This window comes from Mesoplodon mirus (assembly GCF_964341445.2).
Source record: "Mesoplodon mirus genome assembly, chromosome: 2".
NCBI classification, from domain to species: Eukaryota; Metazoa; Chordata; class Mammalia; order Artiodactyla; family Ziphiidae; genus Mesoplodon; species Mesoplodon mirus.
In genome coordinates, this window is record NC_138977.1 from 39,562,358 (window position 1) to 39,583,319 (window position 20,962).

Here is a 20,962-nt window from a genome sequence, read left to right on the forward strand (position 1 = left end):
TTGTTTTGTGGTTCGTGGGCCTCTCACCATTGCGGCCTCTCCCGTTCCGGAGCACGGACGTGCAGGCTCAGCGGCCATGGCTCACGGGCCTAGCTGCTCTGCGGCATGTGGGATCCTACCAGACCGGGGCATGAACCCGTATCCTCTGCATCGGCAGGAGGGCTCTCAGCCACTGCGCCACCAGGAAAGCCCAAGAGTGGGGTTTTTAACTGTCAAGCCCGTTAGCATCCAGTAACTTGTCAAAGTTACCATTTCACTGTTCATATCAGTTACTGGCCCAAGCAGGTCTGCTCCTGGTAAGTTGATCTCTAATGTGATTCTATCTGGCTGTTTCTCCAGTTTGGGAGTGGTGGTTTGCCCTATGACCTCAATTCTCCTTCGGATCTAAGAAAAGGCATTGATTTTTCCACCTGTTCAGCCTTTTTCTTATGATTCAATTTTCTCCATCCTCTCTTAGCATATCAACTATATTTTTTTAAATTTTATAGTTCTGAAATGTCAATCTGTCTGCTTACATTATCCATCTGTCCTTGCATGTTGTGGCATGTGTCTTGCTGTGAGGATGGAGTGATGACTTCAGCGCCTTATATGCTGGAGCTGAAACTGGTAATTGCCTACAAACACTTTTTTATATTTATTTATTTATTTTTTTGCGGTACATGGGCCACTCACTGTTGTGGCCTCTCCCATTGTGGAGCACAGGCTCCGGATGCGCAGGCTCAGCGGCCATGGCTCACGGGCCCAGTGGCTCCGCGGCATGTGGGATCCTCCCAGACCGGGGCATGAACCCACATCCCCTGCTTCGGCAGACAGTCTCTCAACCACTGTGCCACCAAGGAAGCCCCCAAACTCTTTTTTAAAAGTTCTTCCCCGTTTTCACTATAAAGCAAGGCTGAAATAATCCTGAGGAGTCTTCCCTGATCTCTCTCTGCTAAATGAAAAGCTCCTGCCTGTGTACTCTAGTACTTGGTACAACTACAAGTATTTCATATATTGACTCTTAGCTCTGTGACTCTGTGAATGCCTGGAGAACAGGCTTTTTGGCTTATCTGTGCATTTCTTGCATATGGTATAAATAATTGTCTGCTGAATTGAAAGGAAAAAGGAACAAAACACTGGTCACTAATTAAAAACAAAGTACTACTTTTATTTGGCTCACTTCTCCATTTATTAGATAACCACATGTGGAGAGGCACCAAGCACTTAAGTTTTACATAACTACAAAGTTATCACAAATCCCAAACTTTTTAGCCACAGATACTTCACCTACTCTGTTTAAAGAAAAAGCTTTCAAAACATCTGAGTTAGCCTGATACAGAGACCCTGAATAAATGGGAACTACGTATTTTTAAATGCTTGTACTTCCTGTTCTAATAATGTCTTCTTTAAATTGAATCCAGCATAAAAGGGATGGAAATATGTAAGGTCATGATGCAAACGCTTTTGAGAGATAGTGAAATTAATCTGTACAACATGGAGAAAGATGTAATGTGCACAGAAGGTCTGCAAGGATTCACTGAGCCATCTGGGCTTCCATGGCTTGTGCTGTCCATTCTGGTGCTGTCTGACTGATTTTCTCCAAAAGGTTATTCACTTGGAAACAAAGCGATTGGATCTGTTTGTCCCATGTTGGCAGGGCTTCTCGTGCTAAAGAAAAAAGGTATAATGTACAAAGTTGAAATTACTCCTTTGCAACCACAGTGAATGTTGAGTTAGAAGATAAATACAGTAACATTGATTTTTAAAAGTTTACTCCAAAAATCTTAGTTAATGAAATTAAGCTAATTAAGAAATAGTTAAGAAAAGTACCCCAATCACTGGCACAAAGTATAAACAAAACAAAAAAACACAAAATAAAACCAAACCACCTCAACTGCAGCAGTCAGACAGACAACTTCACTGAGGCCACCTGTTCCCTCACCAATGTCTACTGCTTCGTAAGACACTGCCACCCACTGGAGAAAGTGAAACTTGAAAACACTACATTCAGTGAAAGAAGCTAAAAGGTCACATATTGTATGGTTTCATTCATATCAAATATCCAGAACAGGTAAATCCATAGAGACAGAATAGAAATTGGTTGCCAGGGGTTGGGGAGAGAGGTATGAAGAGTAATTGCTTAAGGGGCATGGGATTCCCTTTTGGGAAGATGAAAATGTTCTGGAACTAGGTAGAGATGGTGGTTGCATAACACTGTAAACATACTAAATGTTACTGAATTTTTCGCTTTTAAATGATTAATTTCATGTTATGTGAATTTCAACTCAATTAAAAAATAGTAGTGGAGGAATAGGTATTGCTTTACTAACAGTAAAATTTACTATAAATTTATTACCTAATATTGTTACAGATCAATGGAACCAAATAGAGTACAGAAATAGATCCGAACATATATGTGGAACCTAATATATGCCAAAGATCAGAAAGGATGTTTTATTGAATAAATGATATTTGCATAATTGGCAATCCATCTTTAAAAAAAAAACAACTAGACCATGCCTTAAAATTATACACAAAAATGAACTGCAGACAGATTGAATTTCTAAATATAAAACAATAAATAAAATATTAGAAGACATTTTAGGAAAATATTAATTTTATCCCAAAATGAGGGAGACTTTCTTTTTTTGTAACATCTTTATTGGAGTATAATTACTTTACAATGGTGTGTTAGTTTCTGCTTTATAACAAAATGAATCAGCTAAACATATACATATATCCCCATATCCCCTCCCTCTTGTGTCTCCCTCCCACCCCTCTAGGTGGGAGGGAGACTTTCTTAATCAATACAGAAAACACAAAAGCCATAAAATTAAAAATGGATATATTTGGCTGCAAAAGAGCTTTTAAATGTGTTTATGGTATGCATTCTGTTACAGAAACACAACGGACAGAAAGAGAAAAATATCTGTAACACACATAGGAAAGGTGTGGAGGGGGAAGGAAGGAAATAGACAAGAAAAACTAACATGAATTCACAGAAAAGGAAATACTAATGGCCAATACATGGAAAGATATTAAACTTCACTAGTGCCAAGGAAATGCACAATAAAACAATAACATACTATTTTCCCCCCAACAATTGGCAAAAGATAAAAAGAAGAAGAATATCCAACTCTTAAAGATTCATTCTCTCATATTGGTGGAAGTGTAAATGGCTACACCTTTCTGGAAAACAAACTGGCAGTAGCTATTAAGAATCAAAACATGTATATCCTCTGATGCAAAGTAACCAACTTCTGAGACTCTGTTCTATAGAACTAAGTGTCCCAGTATATAAAGATACGCACAAGGAAACCGCCTGAATGTCCATCAACAGGTGAATAGTTGAACTCCATGAAATATTATGCAGCTATTAAAACAAATAAATTAGATTTATATCTAGTGACTCACAAATATATTCACGGTACATTAACTTAAAAAAAAACAAAACCACTTTGGGACTTCCCTGGTGGTCCAGTGGCTAAGACTCTGAGCTTCCACTGCAGGGGGCATGGGCTAGATCACTGGTCGGGGAAGTTCCACGTGTCAAGCAGTGTGGCCAAAAAAACCCCCAAACAAACAAACAAACAAAAACAAAAAAAAACACTTCATAGAACACTATGTACATTAAAGTATAATGCCACTTTAAAAAATCCCTACATGTTTTTACTTATCTATATAAACATGTAGAAAGGCACACGAGACTTTAGACTGACATTAGTTATGCCAGGCAGCTGGGATCAGAGGAATGCAGGTGAAAGTGGAAAGACATTACAGACTCTTCCTTTATTCATCCTTGTAATGTTTTACTTCTCATTATGAGCAGATTTACCATTGTAGTTTTTAAATCTAAGAAAATTAGAAAGTAAAATATCCCATATTCTATCAAGTTGGTATATGTTAATTTAAACTGTGTTTACTTGGTGACGCCTCTGCTATACTCTTCATCATACATTGTGTTTGCTCATTCAATAATTATTTATTTCCCACTTACAACGTGCAGGGCACTGGAAAAGATGTTGGATATACCATGGAGAACAAGAGACACTTAATATCTATCACTAGGAAGCTGAGCTTGGTTAACAGAAACAGACATTTAGACAAATTCAGAAATTCAGGGTAACAAGAATGTATAACTTAAAGCCATACCTAACCTGGGAAGTCAGGAAAATCATTATTGATTAACATTGTTCAAACTAAGACATGGGGACAAATAGAAGATGGCTGGAGAGGCTGCTTGTGGAGAGGGATGACTATTTTGGAATGTTTAAAGTGGGAAAGAATTTACAAGGCTGGAAAAAACAAAAAGTCCTGTGAGCTGGATTGGCAAGGGAAAACCATAAAGGATCACGTAGGACCTTTTGGAGACTTTGTAGAATCTTACTCTACAAGCAGTGGGGAAGCCATTCATCAGCATGTCAAGGAAGAGAGTAACATTTAATAATTTGTTTTTTATTTCTTTTTTCTGTTTGTTTGCATTTTTAAAAGATCACAATCCCTCTGGCTCTACTAGGGCAACTGGACTAGAAAGGAGCTATTGTAGATGTGAGAAGAAAAGCTAAAAGGCTATTTCTTAAGCCCAGAAGGGGTTTTGGGGGTTCAGAACAGGCTGGTGACAGTAAGAAATGAAGAAAAGTACAAGGATTCCAGATACACTATGAGGTAAAATTCGAAGGATTCTGGGCAGTGAAGAAGAGAAGGGGTCAAGGATAAGGAATGCTGGAGAAAGTGAACAGTGTAGTTTCTGGCTGGCTGGCTGGCTGTTTTGGGAGGCAGGCAGTGGAGGAGACAGTGAATTCAGTTTTGGGTATATTCATTCTGAGAAGTCCACGAAGCAATCAGGTGGGAAACACCTATTAGTCAATTAGAGCCACTGAACCTGGGACTCAGAAGGGAGATTTACACTAGAAGTCTAAGCGCTGTCTGCATAGAGATGGTAACTGAATCAATGGGAATAGGTGAGATTACCTAGGGTAACAGTAGAGTGAGGAGAAAAAGGCCGAGGAGTATGTCCCAAGCAACCCCAATATTTAAAGTTAAAGCACTATAGAATCTACAAAGACAACTGGAAAGAATACCTGGAGAAATAGGAGGGAAAACAGGAGAATAGGGTGAAGGAGATGACAGAAGTCAAGAAGGGGCGGGGGCACTCAAAACGGAGTGAGTGATCAACCCTATTCAATATTCGGAGAAGTCAGGATGAAGCCTGAAAGATAAAAGGATTTTTGTTAAAACGGAAGAGACCTGACCATGTTTAAATATCAATAAAAAGAAGCCAACAGAGAAAAAAAGGATGAAAATAGACAAAATAATTGCTAAGCTCAGGTTCCTAAAAAAGATTTCTTTTTTGGAGCAGGGAGTGGCAGAGTTCAGAGAAGGGATCCAAAGTGCAAGAGGAAGAACTGGAGAGAGAGATGGAAACCATCTCCCATATAACACGAAAGAAGAAAAAGACAGAATGAGATCTATATTGAACAGAGAGTGAAGGAGGAGAAAAGTCAGAGGTTTAGGAAAATGAAATTTGATATCGTCATTGCAGAGTACGGAAAAAGTGGACTAGAGAAATGTATCAAGAATCCCGGGCAGCATCGAGAATCCAGGACCTTGAATTTTGCAGTGTTATCAATCTGTCTGGTGCTCTGACTCTTCTCCAGCAACGTTAGTTAGTTACTCAAGTACAGGCATGGGAAAGATGGAGAATGGGTTCATTCAAGGTGAAGTTTTGCTGGACAGCAGGAACAGAAAGTTCGCAGGCAAGTGTTCTGGGGCATCTGTAAAAGAAGTAACTGAATCATGAAAATGATTGAAATCCTGATTTCACGATTCACGATGAATCATGAAATCTAAGCTGGATAGGAAGAACAGTAAAGGTTTAAAAGGGGCTGAGCTGGGCTTCCCTGGTGGTGCAGTGGTTGAGAGTCTGCCTGCCGATGCAGGGGACACGGGTTCGTGCCTCGGTCTGGGAAGATCCCACACGCCGCGGAGCGGCTGGGCCCGTGAGCCATGGCCGCTGAGCCTGCGCATCCGGAGCCTGTGCTCCGCAGCGGGAGAGGCCACAACAGTGAGAGGCCCGCGTACCACAAAAAAAAAAAAAAAAAAAAAAGGGCTGAGCTGACTGAAAGAAAGTGAAAGTCAATAGACCAGAGGCTCCAATGCAGTCAAGGAAGAGGTGAGGTTGAAGTACCTGAGAAAGACCACTAGAAAGGCTGGGAAAAGGTCATGGTCAGAGTGGGATACTTCAAATTAAAACTGTACAAGTGGAATGGTTCTCGGTAAGGTCCAGGGCATAAATGAGGTGGGAAGAGGGCTGAGGAGGTATTAGACAATGAGAAAGACAAGAGATCTACTTACCTGTCTGCCTTCATCAGTTTAGTGAGCTGCTGAACAGGATATGCAACTGTCTTTTCTACATGCCCAATACACGGTATGTGGTCAATAAATGTTTGGTGAGTAATTCATGAGTGAACTAATATAACAATTCCAGTTTCAAATTTTTCCATGGCATAGAAAATGCTGCATTAATCAGATTCATGAATATAAGTTCATAAAAATTATTTTAAATTATTACTTTGGGAAATAAGCTCATTCCATAGGAAGATTCTGGGTCAAAGGAAATTGCTCAACATGTTTTAATCACAAATGTACAACACTTCACTGCCATTTCATTATGATATAAACAAGCAAAACTTCTTACTTTCAAAATGAACTATTCCATCAATCTGATCAATAAATCCATTCATACGTCCTTCTGTTATCATTTGCGATGCTATCTTTTCTGCCTGTTTGAAAAAAAACAATAAATTCTTAAGACACTTTAATTATCATTTCTAATTATTCACATATTCTCACCAAGAGAACTGAAAGCTCTTGGTTTAGCTACCCATCACTAAGCCTTACGTATGTGTTCATCTGCCATTCATTACAAGAGTAAATCTTGTAAATCTGTCTGTTATATCCCCCCAATTCTTTCTGGGTACAATCCATTATTTTAAGTTAATTGGGATCTGTTTTTCTTGTTGTAAGATTTTAAGCAAGAATCTAGCCTTCTAACCAAATTTTCTCTCTGCTCAAAATCAAACTAACAATTTTTCCTCTCACTGGGATCCACATCTCAAAAAAATCCCTAGCTTTTCTTATTTTATTTCATTTCAGTTTTCACAGTATTTATCACCCCCAAAACTCTCTAAGACAGTAATATTTTTGAAGAAAATATTGGAAGGAGGAATAACGTTCAAATTTAAAAGGGAAACGAAAGGATTTAAAAGACCATTAAAGGGGAGCAAAAGGTTCTCTACCTAATTCCTAAAGAAATACTTCATGTTTACTGTCTGTTTAGCAAACTGGGTTGTGACAGTCATTTTAGTAACTCTGACCATCTTCACAATCAACCCTAAATCACTCTTGAACAGACTGTGACTAGCATTTATTGTTAAAAATATATTCACTTCCCTAAGTCTCAGCAAGGGATCATACCTCAAAGCCTAAAAAGGAAGCATCTTTTAATGGTAACTGAAGCCTTGGTTCCGAAATTGTTCCACTTCCTTTACTGTGTGTTGAATGTGTATACATAAAGGAATTGTATTAGAAAATACTAAATTACAATTTCACTAACAGATAAAAGGGGATGTGACCATAACTACATGACTCTAAGCTCTACAAGTTTTGTAGTGAGATGGATGGACCTAGAGTCTGTCATACAGAGTGAAGTAACTCAGAAAAAGAAAAACAAATACCATATGCTAACACATATATATGAAATCTTAAAAAAATATTGTTCTGAAGAACCTAGGGGCAGGACAGGAATAATGACGCAGATGTGGAGAATGGACTTGAGGACACAGGGAGGGGGAAGGGTAAGCTGGGATGAAGTGAGAGAGTGGCATTGACATATACACACTACCAAATGTAAAATAGATAGCTAGTGGGAAGCAGCCACATAGCACAGGGAGATCAGCTTAGGTAGATCAGCTCGGTGCTTCGTGACCACTTAGAGGGTAAAATAGGGAGGGGATATGGAGATATATGTATACATATAGCTGATTCACTTTGTTATACAGCAAAATCTAACACAACAATATAAAGCAATTATACTCCAATAAAGATGTTAAAAAAAAAGTTCTACAAGTTAGGTAAAAGTAAGGTTGATTGCTTGCTTTTACTGTTATTTAAAATTAAGAGAATGTTTTATAGATGTTACCTGAAATACTCTCTAAATACGACCAGTACTTTTTTGGAATCTATACATAGCCAACCAAATGCTATCATGACTAAGAATAAAATTAACTCCCTAATAACTCAGTCAACTTCTTAAGTTAAATCAAGCACAGAAGTTACAATAGAATAGCCTAGAGTATTACCATAGTCATTCTCTCAAAGAGATGAACTTTTTAAACTATGAGTCAATCTAGGGCAGAAAAAAGAATTAAGGCATAGATCAAATGTTAGTTAAAAATCAGAAACCACTATGAAGTGGACTTAGATACTAAACAAAGATATTCTTACAAAATGGGTATCATAACCTGGAACCCCTTTAAGATTTCCATTCTAGGTCACTTTACCATAAAATACAACTTAAAAAAAAATCAAAGACAATTCCATTACAGTACTATTTTGACATTCAAATAATTTATTTCCATTTACCTTAGGCTTTTAATGTATATTTTTGTTGCAACTGCCAATATTTATCAGTTACAGTCATCTCTCAGTATCCATGGGGGATTGGTTCCAGTAGCCCCCATGAATACCCAAATCCACGGATGCTCAAGACCCTTATATAAAATGTAGTAGTACAATGAATACAGTTGGCCCTCCAAAATATTCCTCCAAAATATCCACAAGTTTTGTATCCGCAGATATGGAGGTCCAACTGTATATATTTTATTTTCTCTTTATGTCAATAATTTAGTCTCTTAACTTCCTTTTATGTATTGGAAATAAGAAAATACCTTAGCTGCAGGAATCTCTAAAAGGGCTCCAAGTTCCTCAAAGGTAATATTATTATATAATTTGCTTGCAGACAATAAATTGTGTTCAATAACAGCTCTGTCCAAGATGCTAGAACCTTAAATATAAATAAGAATGTTATAATTTTGAAACTAGTTTTACACTCTTAAAAGATGCATCTTGTTAAAAATTTTCTAAGCATGTACTAACTCATAATCATTGCCTTTATTCCTATCAAAATTTTAAAAGTAACCAAAATCCCTTGATACATTTTGAATAACATGCAGTTAAATATAACTAACATTTAGAAAATGATTGGCAAGTATTTATTAACTAGCTGGACAGATTTAATCCTCTGGGTTTGGGGTTTTGCTTCCTTGGACTAGCTATCAACTTCACTAACTTTTCTTACTATAAGCACATACTTTTATTAGCAAGCAGCAGCAAAACAATCATGCAAACAATCCTGCTGTTTGTAAGCTTGATAAGTCAAAAAATACTGCTCAATGGAAAGATCTCTATTCCCCCGGGCACTTCACAAGCACTTCACTCTGAGGCAAACATGAGAAATGTTTGGAAGGCAGGATCCCTTCATGAGATATCAGGCATAGGATCCTCCCTTAAGTAAGATAATACAGGGCCTGACAAAGTTATGGACCTCAGGCCCCATCCTGAAGATGTGGCTCACCCACTTCTTTTTTTTTCCTTTCCAGTTTTATTGAGATATAATTGACATATAACATTGTATTCATTTAAGGTGTACAACATAATGAGTTGATATATGTATATATTGTGAAATGATTACCACTAGAAGTTTAGTTAATTAACATCATCACCTCACACAGTTATAGTTTTTTTTCTTGTGACAACTTTTAAGATCTACTTTTTTAGCAACTTTCCAATATAAAGACCTAAATAAACAGGAAAATATGTAAGACTTAATACTGCTAAGATGGCAGTACTCCCCAAATTGATCTACAAATTCAGTGCAATCCCAGCTTGCTTCTTTGCAGAAATTGACAAGCTGATCTTAAAATCTTTATGGAAATTCAAAGGACCCATAGAAGCCAAAACAACTTTGAAAAAGAACAAAGCTGGAAGACTCAAATTTTCTGATTTCAAAACTTACTACAAGGGACTTCTCTGGTGGCACAGTGGTTAAGAATCTGCCTGCCAATGCAGAGGACGTGGGTTCGATCCCTGGGCCAGGAAGATCCCACATGCCACAGAGCAACTAAGTCCGTGTGCCACAGCTACTGAGCCTGCGCTCTACAGCCTGCAAGCCACAACTACTGAGCCCACATGCCGCAACTACTGAAGCCCGCGTGCTGCAACTACTGAAGCCTGTGCACCTAGAGCCCGTGCTCTGCAACGAGAAGCCACCACAATGAGAAGCCCGCATGCCACAATGAAGAGTAGCCCCCGCTCACGGCAACAAGAGAAAGTCCGCGTGCAGCAACGAAGACCCAACACAGCCAAAACTTAAAACTTAAAAAAAAAAAACTTACTACAAAGATAGAGCAACCAAGACAGTGTGGTACTGGCACGAGGACAGGCATACAGAATAATGGAATAGAATTTAGAGTCCAGAAATAAACTCACATTTACAGTCAACTGATTGTCAACAAAGATGGCAAGGCAATTCAGTGGGGAAATAAGAGTCTTTCCAACAAATGGTGCTGGGACAACTGAATATTCACATGCAAAATAATTAAGTTGGACCCCTACTTTACACCATATACAAAGATTAACTCAAAATGAATCAAAGACCTAAATATAAGAGCTACAATTATAAAACTTACAGAAGAAAATAGAACAACTTTTCATAACCTTGGATTAGGCAATGGTTTCTGAGATACAACACTGTAAGCACAAGCCACAAAAGAAAAAACATAAACTGGACTTCATCAAAATTAATAACTTTTGTGTTTCAAAAGATACCATCAACAAAGTGAAGAAACAACACACAGAATGGGAGAAAATATTTGCCAATCATTTATCTGATAATAAGATCTAGAATATATAAAGAATTCTTACAATTCAATAATAAAAGCACAAATAACCCAATTTAAAAGTGGCCAATAAGCATATGAAAAGGTGCTTAACACCATTAGCCCCCAAGGAAATACAAATCAAAACCACAATAAGATACCACACTTCATACCCACTAGGATGACTAAATCAAAGAGACAGATAATATAACAAGTGTGGGAGAAAATATGGAGAAAATGGAACCCTCACACACAGCTGGCAGGAATGTAAAATGGTGCAGCCACTTTGGAAAACAGTCTGGCAGCTCCTCGAAAGACTAAATATAGAGTTACCACATGACCCGGTACTTCCACTCCTAGATATACATCCAAGAGAATTAAAAGCTTATGTCCACACAAAAACTTTTACATGAATGTTCACAGCAGTATTATTAATAGCCAAATAGTGAAAATAACCTAAATGTCCACTAACTGATGAAGAAATAAAATGTGGTTAACAGAATGTTATTTGGCAATAAAAGTGAATGAAGTACTGATGCACACTACAACACGGATGAACCTTGAAAACATCATGTTAAGTGAAAGAAGTCAGTCACAAAAGATCATATATTGTATGATTCCATTTATATGAAATGTCCAGAACAGGCAAATCTATAGAGCAGAAAGTAGACTAGTTGTTACATTGTAAAACTCAGAGTATACTGAAACCACTGAATTGTAATAAAAACAACAAAGCTATGTCTCAAGATTGCTAGCCTAGGGTTGTAATGACAATAAACAAAGATGTCCAAGAAAGATAAATAAGGAAGGCAATAAAGTCTAAAACGAAAGAGGAAGAAGACAAAATGCCTGTTCTATATACTGATACATAGTCTCCTATGAGAAATTTGAAAATCATTTGCATTCTCCGAGATCCTAGTGAGTAGCCCTCATTTGAGAAAAGAATTATCTGATATTATCTTTTTTTTTTTTCATGGCCAGAAAGCTCAAAGTCAAATGTGAAGCTCAACTACATCAATTCTGGAAACTCTTTCATATTTATCTAGCTTTTGTTTGTCAGACATCTTCTTGCAAAAGAATTTATTTAAAGCTGCTCAGAATACACAGAAGACAAGAAAATTTAAAAGTTAAAAAGAAAAAGAATAAAAACAATCAAAACACACACACTACAGGTGGGCTACAAATTTAATTTTTTAAACTTTCTAGCAGCCCATCAAATTAAGAAAGCCAGGACTTCTCTGGTGGCGCAGTGGTTAAGAATCCGCCCACCAATGCAGGGGACACGGGTTCGAGCCCTGGTCCGGAAAGATCCCACATGCCACGGAGCAACTAAGCCCATGGGCCAAAACTAGTGAGCCTGTGCTCTAGAGCCTGTGAGCCACAACTACTGAGCCTGCGCTCTAGAGCCCACAAGCCACAACTACTGAGCCTACTTGCCACAACTACTGAAGCCCGTGTGCCTAGAGCCCATGCTCCGCAACAAGAGAAGCCACCACAATGAGAAGCCCGCACACCCGCACCGCAACGAAGAGTAGCACTGGCTCACTGCAACTAGAGAAAGCCTGCGTGCCGCAACAAAGACAGAAAGCAGCACAAAATAAAAATAAATAAATAATTTTTTAAAAAAATTAAGAAAACCAACCAGTTTATCAACTCACAGTGTTTAAATAAGATAAAAAATCAATTGCTCTGGAGAATCACAACTAATCCTAAGGCTGAAAAGGAATTTTTCTGAGGATCTGCATAAAGAATATCCTATAGAATAAATATCTCCTTTAGACAGAAAGATAATAATCAATTGATTTGTTTCTTAAAGTACAATTAAATAAAAGAAATTCTATAGGTCAATATAATTGCTTCAATGATCTGGTTTAACTCAGGTCAGTAAGACTGGTGAGGTATATACCTTTCAGCCAAATCTTACATAAATAATTCTTTACAGTTAGATTCTCTTCAATATGGGATGACAGTGAATCCAAGGCGATGAGTCTGACAGATCTGCATGTTTGTCTTGACCTTTTCCATGTTTCTGGTGGCCTACATCTATATTTTTATTATCATGTGTGTTACTGTTATAAGCTACTTTAAAACCTCTGTAGATAAACATACATAAAATAATTGATGTTATGAACAAGCACCTATTACAAAAGTCTTTCCCAACAAAGGCAGTCTGACTTAAGCAAATACTAGGAAACATGACACCAAGTTCTATTCTTATTGGAAACACTTTCCCTTCAGTAACCTTGGGCAAGCTATTGTGCCAAATTTTGCTCTGTCTAAAATAGGACTGGATAATTATGCTCTGTTACAAATTGATGTTTAAGATTAAGGTACTTATCAAATGGTTTGAGTCTTAAAAAAAACACGCGCTATAAGCCTAGCCTATAATTCTTCTGCTCTTACAGTTTCCAAAAAATGCTTTATTCTACGAAATGCTTTCCAATAGAGCTACTCTTATACTTCAGACTCGTATCTGTGTATAATATTCATCTTCAGTCAATACTCCTTCTTTTACCAAGTGTTACATAGAAATATTACAGAAAGATATCAAGATGCTCCAAATTTAACATATGTTCTACTAGTGTGACCTCAATATTTACTACCACATACTTATAAGAAGTAACCATTACCATCAGCTGTAGTTGCTTTCTGGTGAGGCATCAGCATGGCAGCAAATTCTTGAAGTTGATTTCCTCTGATGATCCTATCTAGGTACATTTTCTCGAGGATTCCATAAGCAGCAAGTTGCTGGCACCTTTCATCCTTAAAAAGAGTAGCAAGCATCCGAGAACGCTGCTGTCCTAAGGGGAACAAATGAGCATCACATATTCTCACAATCTGTTTTTTCAATGAAAAGCAATCTTTTTTATGACCCCATTTTTGCCTACTAAAATATGCAGGTTGATTCTCGTTATTTCTGGTAGCTATGTTGTATAAATTTGCTGCCAACAGTGTATTAGTGAATACTCAACTCCTGCTCCTAGGGGATATATGGGGTTAGGTTCCATGAGCCTCTGGTCACAATATTTTTGTCAGCTGGTCAATATGTAACCTTGTTTTGTGTATTTCTGTTTAAAGGCACCACATTCAATACATGTTGTTGATTCAGTAACATTGAATTCATGGCTTACACTATGACTCATGCCTGAATTAAGCTTACCTAAATTAACACACGTAGTTTCTCCAAAAGACACATCACAGACTTCTCACACTTAAGTACACAACATAGTACTTCAGCACTATGCTAGGGGCCATTTTAGACAGCAAAACCACCAACAAAATGCATGAAAATGTGGAGAATGTGGTATTAAATAGACCACAAAAACGACGCTTGTTTATAGTATGAGAGCTGAAACAAGGTAGAGCATTGCCTTGTTCGATCCCAGCTAGAAACATAAACAGGGGGACTCAAATTTTTTGCTGCTCTGCACATGTCTGCAAATGACTGTGAAAGCATCGTACTTGGAGTACTGATTTGGGGGTGACAAATTTTAGGAAGTAGGCAAAGTCACTAATGTGGAATCTGTGAATAATGAGGATCAACTGTATATTCATTTGTGAAGACTATGACATACAATCATTCCCTCAGTATCCAATGGGGATTGGTTCCAAGACCACCCCCCCAATAAATACCAAAATCTGCAGGTGCAAAAGTCACTTATGTAAAGTGATGTTGTATTTGCATTACCTTCATACATCCTCCCCTATACTTTAGATCATCTGTATATTATGTATAATACCTAGAGATGATCTATCCATGTAAATGCTATGTAAATCATTGCTGGCACATGGCAAATTCAAGTTTTCCTTTTGGGACTTCCTAGAATTTTTTTTCCCCAAATATTTTCAATCCACAGTTGGTTGAATCTGTGGATGAGGAACCCCTGGATATGGAGAGCCAACTATAGGCCAAAATGTTACACGTGATTCCAGTTATAGTTGTTATTTTCTTCTTCTTGCTTATCTGTACTTCTACAATGAACATGCATTCTTCCTCTAATAAAAAAAATTTATAAAAGATGAACAAACATTTCTCAGATGGGAAACTTGATTTTCATAGTTTCCATTTATACCTTCAAGGACCTTTAAATGGTGAAAAAATACATGACAACTGATGACATTAAAAACTGAACTAGAGGGAGCTGGGGGAAGGTGGCGGAAGAGTAAGACGCGGAGATCACCTTCCTCCCCACAGATACATCAGAAATTCGTCTACACGTGGAACAACTCCTACAGAACACCTACTGAACGCTGACAGAAGGCCTCAGACCTCCCAAAAGGCAAGAAACTCCCCACGTACCTGGGTAGGGCAAAAGAAAAAAGAAAAAAACAGAGACAGAAGAATAGGGAAGGGACCTGCACCAGTGGGAGGGAGCCGTGAAGGAGGAAAGGTTTCCACACACTAGAAGCCCCTTCACGGGCGGAGACTGCGGGTGGTGGAGGGGGAAAGCTTCGGAGTCGCGGAGGAGAGCACAGCAACACGGGTGCGGAGGGCAAAGCGGAGAGATTCCCGCACAGAGGATCGGTGTCGACCGGCACTCACCAGCCCGAGAGGCTTGTCTGCTCGGCCGCTGGGGTGGGCGGGGCTGGGAGCTGAGGCTCGGGTTTCGGGTTTCAGTCGGAGCTCGGGGAGATGACTGGGGTTGGCGGCGGGAAGAGAGCCTGAAGGGGTCAGTGCACCACGGCTAGCCGGGAGGGAGTCCGGGAAAAAGTCTGGAGCTGCCAAAGAGGCAACAGACTTTTTCTTCCCTCTTTGTTTCCTGGTGCGCGAGGAGAGGGGATTAAGAGCGCTGCTTTAAGGAGCTCCAGAGACGGGTGCGAGCCGTGGCTAAAAGCGCAGACCCCAGAGACGGGCGTGGGACGCTGGGGCTGCTGCCGCCACCGCCAAGAGGCCTGTGTGCGAGTAGAGGTCACTGTCCACACCCCCTTTCCAGGGAGCCTGTGCAGCCCGCCACTGCCGGGGTCCCGGGGTCCAGGGACGGCTTCCCCGGGAGAACGCACGGCGCGCCTCGGGCTGGTGCAACGTCACCCCGGCCTCTACCGCCGCAGGCTCACCCCGCACTCCGTACCCCTCCCTCCCCCCGGCCTGAGTGAGCCAGAGTCCCCGAAGCAGCTGCTCCTTTAACCCCGTCCAGTCTGAGCAAAGAACAGACGCCCTCCGGCGACCTACACGCAGAGGCGGGGCCAAATCCAAAGCTGAGACCCGGGAGCTGTGAGAATAAAGAAGAGAAAGGGAAATCTCTCCCAGCAGCCTCAGAAGCAGCGGATTAAAGCTCCACAGTCAACTTGATGTACCCTGCATCTGTGGAATACATGAATAGACAACGAATCATCCCAAATTGAGGAGGTGGACTTTGAGAACAAGATCTATGATTTTTTCCCCTTTTCCTCTTTCTACAACGAATTATCCCAAATTGAGGAAGTGGACTTTGAGAGCAACATTTACGATTTTTTTTCCCCTTGTTCTCTTTTTTGTGAAAGTGTATGTGTATGCTTCTGTGTGAGAGTTTGTCTATATAGCTTTGCTTCCACCATTTGTCCCAGGGTTCTATCCGTCTGTTTTTTTCGTTTTTCTTTTTATTTGTTTTGTTTTTTAAATTTTTTTAATAATTACTTTTTAATTTTAATAACGCTATTATATTTTATCATACTTTATTCTATTTTACTTTATCTTCTCTTTTTCCTACCTTCCCTCCTTCGTCCCTCCCTCCCCCTCCCTCCTTTCTTTCTTTCTTCCTTTCGTTCTTTCTTTCTTTCCTCCCTCCCTCCTTTCTCTCTCTTTCTTTCTTTCTTTCTTTCTTTCTTTCTTTCTTTCTTTCTTTCTTTCTTTCACTAATTCTTTCTTTCTACTTTTTCTCCCCTTTATTCTGAGCCGGGTGGATGAAAGGCTCTTGGTGCTGCTGCCAGGAGTCAGTGATGTGCCTCTGAGGTGGGAGAGCCAACTTCAGGACACTGGTCCACAAGAGACCTCCCAGCTCCACATAATATCTAATGCCAAAAATCTCCCAGAGATCTCCATCTCAACACCAGCACCCAGCTTCACTCAACGACCAGCAAGCTACAGTGCTGGCCACCCTATGCCAAGCAACTAGCAAGACAGGAACACAACCCCACCCATTAGCAGAGAGGCTGCCTAAAAACATAATAAGGCCACAGACACCCCAAAAAACACCACCAGACGTGGACCTGTCCACCAGAAATACAAGATCGAGCCTCATCCACCAGAACACAGGCACTCCACCAGGAAGCCTACACAACCCACTGAACCAACATTAGCCACTGAACAGACACCAAAAACAATGGGCACTGTGAACCTGCAGCCTGCAAAAAGGAGACCCCAAACACAGTAAGATAAGCAAAATGAGAAGACAAAAAAACACACAGCAGGTGAAGAAGCAACATAAAAACTCACCAGACCTAACAAATGAATAGGTAATAGGCAGTCTACCTGAAAAAGAATTCAGAATAATGATAGTAAAGATGATCCAAAATCTTGGAAATAGAATACACAAAATGCAAGAAACAGTTAACAAGGACCTAGAAAAACTAAAGATGAATCAAGCAACGATTAAAAACACAATAAATGAAATTAAAAATACTCTAGATGGGATCAATAGCGGAATAACTGAGGCAGAAGAACAGATAAGTGACATGGAAGATAAAATAGTGGAAATAACTGCTGCAGAGCAGAATAAAGAAAAAAGAATGAAAAGAACAGAGGACAGTCTCAGAGACCTCTGGGACAACATTAAACGCACCCACATTCGAATTATAGGGGTTCCAGAAGAAGAAGAGAAAAAGAAAGGGACTGACAAAATATTTGAAGAGATTAGAGTTGAAAACTTCCCTAATATGGGAAAGGAAATAGTTAATCAAGTCCAGGAGGCACAGAGAGTCCCATACAGAAAAAATCCAAGGAGAAATACGCCAAGACACATATTAATCAAACTGTCAAAAACACAAAGAAAACATATTAAAAGCAGCAAGGGAAAAACAACAAATAACACACAAGGGAATCCCCATCAGGTTAACAGCTGATCTCTCAGCAGAAACTCTACAAGCCAGAAGGGAGAGGCAGGGCATATTTAAAGTGATGAAGGACAGAAACCTGCAACCAAGATTACTCTACCCAGCAAGGATCTCATTCAGATTTGATGGAGAAATTAAAACCTTTACAGACAAGCAAAAGCTGAGAGAGTTCAGCACCACAAAACCAGCTTTACAACAAATACTAAAGGAACTTCTCTAGGCAAGAAACACAACAGAAGGAAAAGACCTACAATTGTGAACCCAAAACAATTAAGAAAATGGGAATAGGAACATACATATCAATAATTACCTTAAATGTAAATGGACTAAATGCTCCCACCAAAAGACACAGATTGGCTGAATGGATACAAAAACAAGACCCATATGTATTCTGTCTACAAGAGACCCACTTCAGACCTAGAGACACATACAGATTGAAAGTAAGGGGATGGAAAAAGATATTCCATGCAAATGGAAATCAAAAGAAAGCTGGAGTAGCAATTCTTATATCAGACAAAATAGACTTTAAAATAAAGACTATTAGAAGAGACAAAGAAGGACACTACATAATGATCAAGGGATCGATCCAAGAAGAAGATATAACAACTGTAAATATTTATGCACCCAACATAGGAGCACCTCAATACATAAGGCAAATACAGCCATAAAAGGGGAAATTGACAGTAACACACTCGTAGTAGGGGACTTCAACACCCCACTTTCACCAATGGACAGATCATCCAAAATGATAATAAATAAGGAAACACAAGCTTTAAATAATACATTAAACAAGATGGACTTAATTGATATTTATAGGACATTCCATCCAAAAACAACAGAATACACATTGTTCTCAAGTGCTCATGGAACATTCTCCAGGATAGATCATATCTTGGGTCACAAATCAAGCTTTGGTAAATTTAAGAAAATTGAAATTGTATCAACTATCTTTTCCGACCACAATGCTATGAGACTAGACATCAATTACAGGAAAAGAGCTGTAAAAAATACAAACACATGGAGGCTAAACAATACACTACTTAATAACGAAGTGATCACTGAAGAAATCAAAGAGGAAATCAAAAAATACCTAGAAACAAATGACAGTGGAGACACGATGACCCAAAACCTATGGGATGCAGCAAAAGAAGTTCTAATAGGGAAGTTTATAGCAATACAATCCCACCTTAAGAAACAGGAAACATCTTAAATAAACAACCTAACCTTGCACCTAAAGCAATTAGAGAAAGAAGAACAAAAATCCCCCAAAGTTAGCAGAAGGAAAGAAATCATAAAGATCAGATCAGAAATAAATGGAAAAGAAATGAAGGAAACGATAGCAAAGATCAATAAAACTAACAGCTGGTTCTTTGATAAGATAAACAAAATTGATAAACCATTAGCCAGACTCATCAAGAAAAAAAGGGAGAAGACTCAAATCAATAGGATTAGAAACGAAAAAGGAGAAGTAACAACTGACACTGCAGAAATACAAAAGATCATGAGAGATTACTACAAGCAACTCTATGCCAATAAAATGGACAATCTGGAAGAAATGGACAAATTCATAGAAATGCACAACCTGACAAGACTGAATCAGGAAGAAATAGAAAATATGAACAGACCAATCACAAGTACTGAAATTGAAACTGTGATTAAAAATCTTCCAACAAACAAAAGCCCAGTACCAGATGGCTTCACAGGCGAATTCTATCAAACATTTAGAGTAGAGTTACCACCTATCCTTCTCAAACTCTTCCAAAATATAGCAGAGGGAGGAACACTCCCAAACTCATTCTACGAGGCCACCATCACCTTGATACCAAAACCAGGCAAGGATGTCACAAAGAAAGAAAACTACAGGCCAATATCACTGATGAACATAGATGCAAAAATCCTCAACAAAATACTAGCAAACAGAATGCAACAGCACATTAAAAGGATCATACACCATGATCAAGTGGGGTTTATTCCAGGAATGCAAGGATTCTTCAATATATGCAAATCAAGCAACGTGATACACCATATTAACAAATTGAAGGAGGAAAACCATATGATCATCTCAATAGATGCAGAGAAAGCTTTTGACAAAATTCAACACCCATTTATGATAAAAACCCTGCAGAAAGTAGGCATAGAGGGAACTTTCCTCAACATAATAAAGGCCATATATGACACACCCACAGCCAACATCGTCCTCAATGGTGAAAAACTGAAATCATTTCCACTAAGATCAGGAACAAGACAAGGCTGCCCACTCTCACCACTCTTATTCAACATAGTTTTGGAAGTTTTAGCCACAGCAGAGAAGAATAAGAAATAAAAGGAATCCAAATTGGAAAAGAAGAAGTAAAGCTGTCACTGTTTGCAGATGACACGATACTATACATAGAGAATCCTAAAGATGCTACCAGGAAACTACTAGAGCTAATCAATGAATTTGGTAAAGTAGCAGGATACAAAATTAATGCCCAGAAATCTCTGGCATTTCTGTACACTAATGATGAAAAATCTGAAAGTGAAATCAAAAAAACACTCCCATTTACCACTGTAACAAAAATAATAAAATATCTAGGAATAAACCTACCTAAGGAGACAAAAGACCTGTATGCAGAAAATTATAAGACACTGATGAAAGAAATTAAAGATGATACAAATAGATGGAGAGATATACCATGTTCCTGGAGTTGAAGAATCAATATTGTGAAAATGACTCTACTATCCAAAGCAATCTACAGATTCAATGCAATCCCTATCAAACTACCACTGGCATTTTTCCCAGAACTAGAACAAAAAATTTCAAAATTTGTTTGGAAAAACAAAAGACCCCGAATAGCCAAAGCAGTCTTGAGAACGAAAAACGGAGGTGGAGGAATCAGGCTCCCTGACTTCAGAGTATACTACAAAGCTACAGTAATCAAGGCAGTGTGGTACTGGCACAAAAACAGAAAGATAGATCAATGGAACAGGATAGAAAGCCCAGAGATAAACCCACGCACATATGGTCAACTTATCTT

General features: G+C 38.8%; 1 protein-coding gene across 1 annotated transcript in view; it reads right to left on the reverse strand.

The window, feature by feature from the left end:
- Nucleotides 1-1,126: 1,126 nt before the first annotated feature.
- Nucleotides 1,127-20,962, reverse strand: part of LOC309815740 (COP9 signalosome complex subunit 4-like) — a gene marked incomplete at its 5' end in the record, with an annotated part of 46,877 nt that continues 27,041 nt past the window's right edge. Inside the window, 4 exons of the mRNA XM_082642716.1 lie at nt 1,127-1,647; nt 6,677-6,761; nt 8,928-9,043; nt 13,547-13,777. Coding sequence (XP_082498842.1) covers nt 1,514-1,647; nt 6,677-6,761; nt 8,928-9,043; nt 13,547-13,777 — 566 coding nt within the window. The 3' untranslated portion in view covers nt 1,127-1,513. The remainder of the gene's footprint in view (nt 1,648-6,676; nt 6,762-8,927; nt 9,044-13,546; nt 13,778-20,962) is intronic.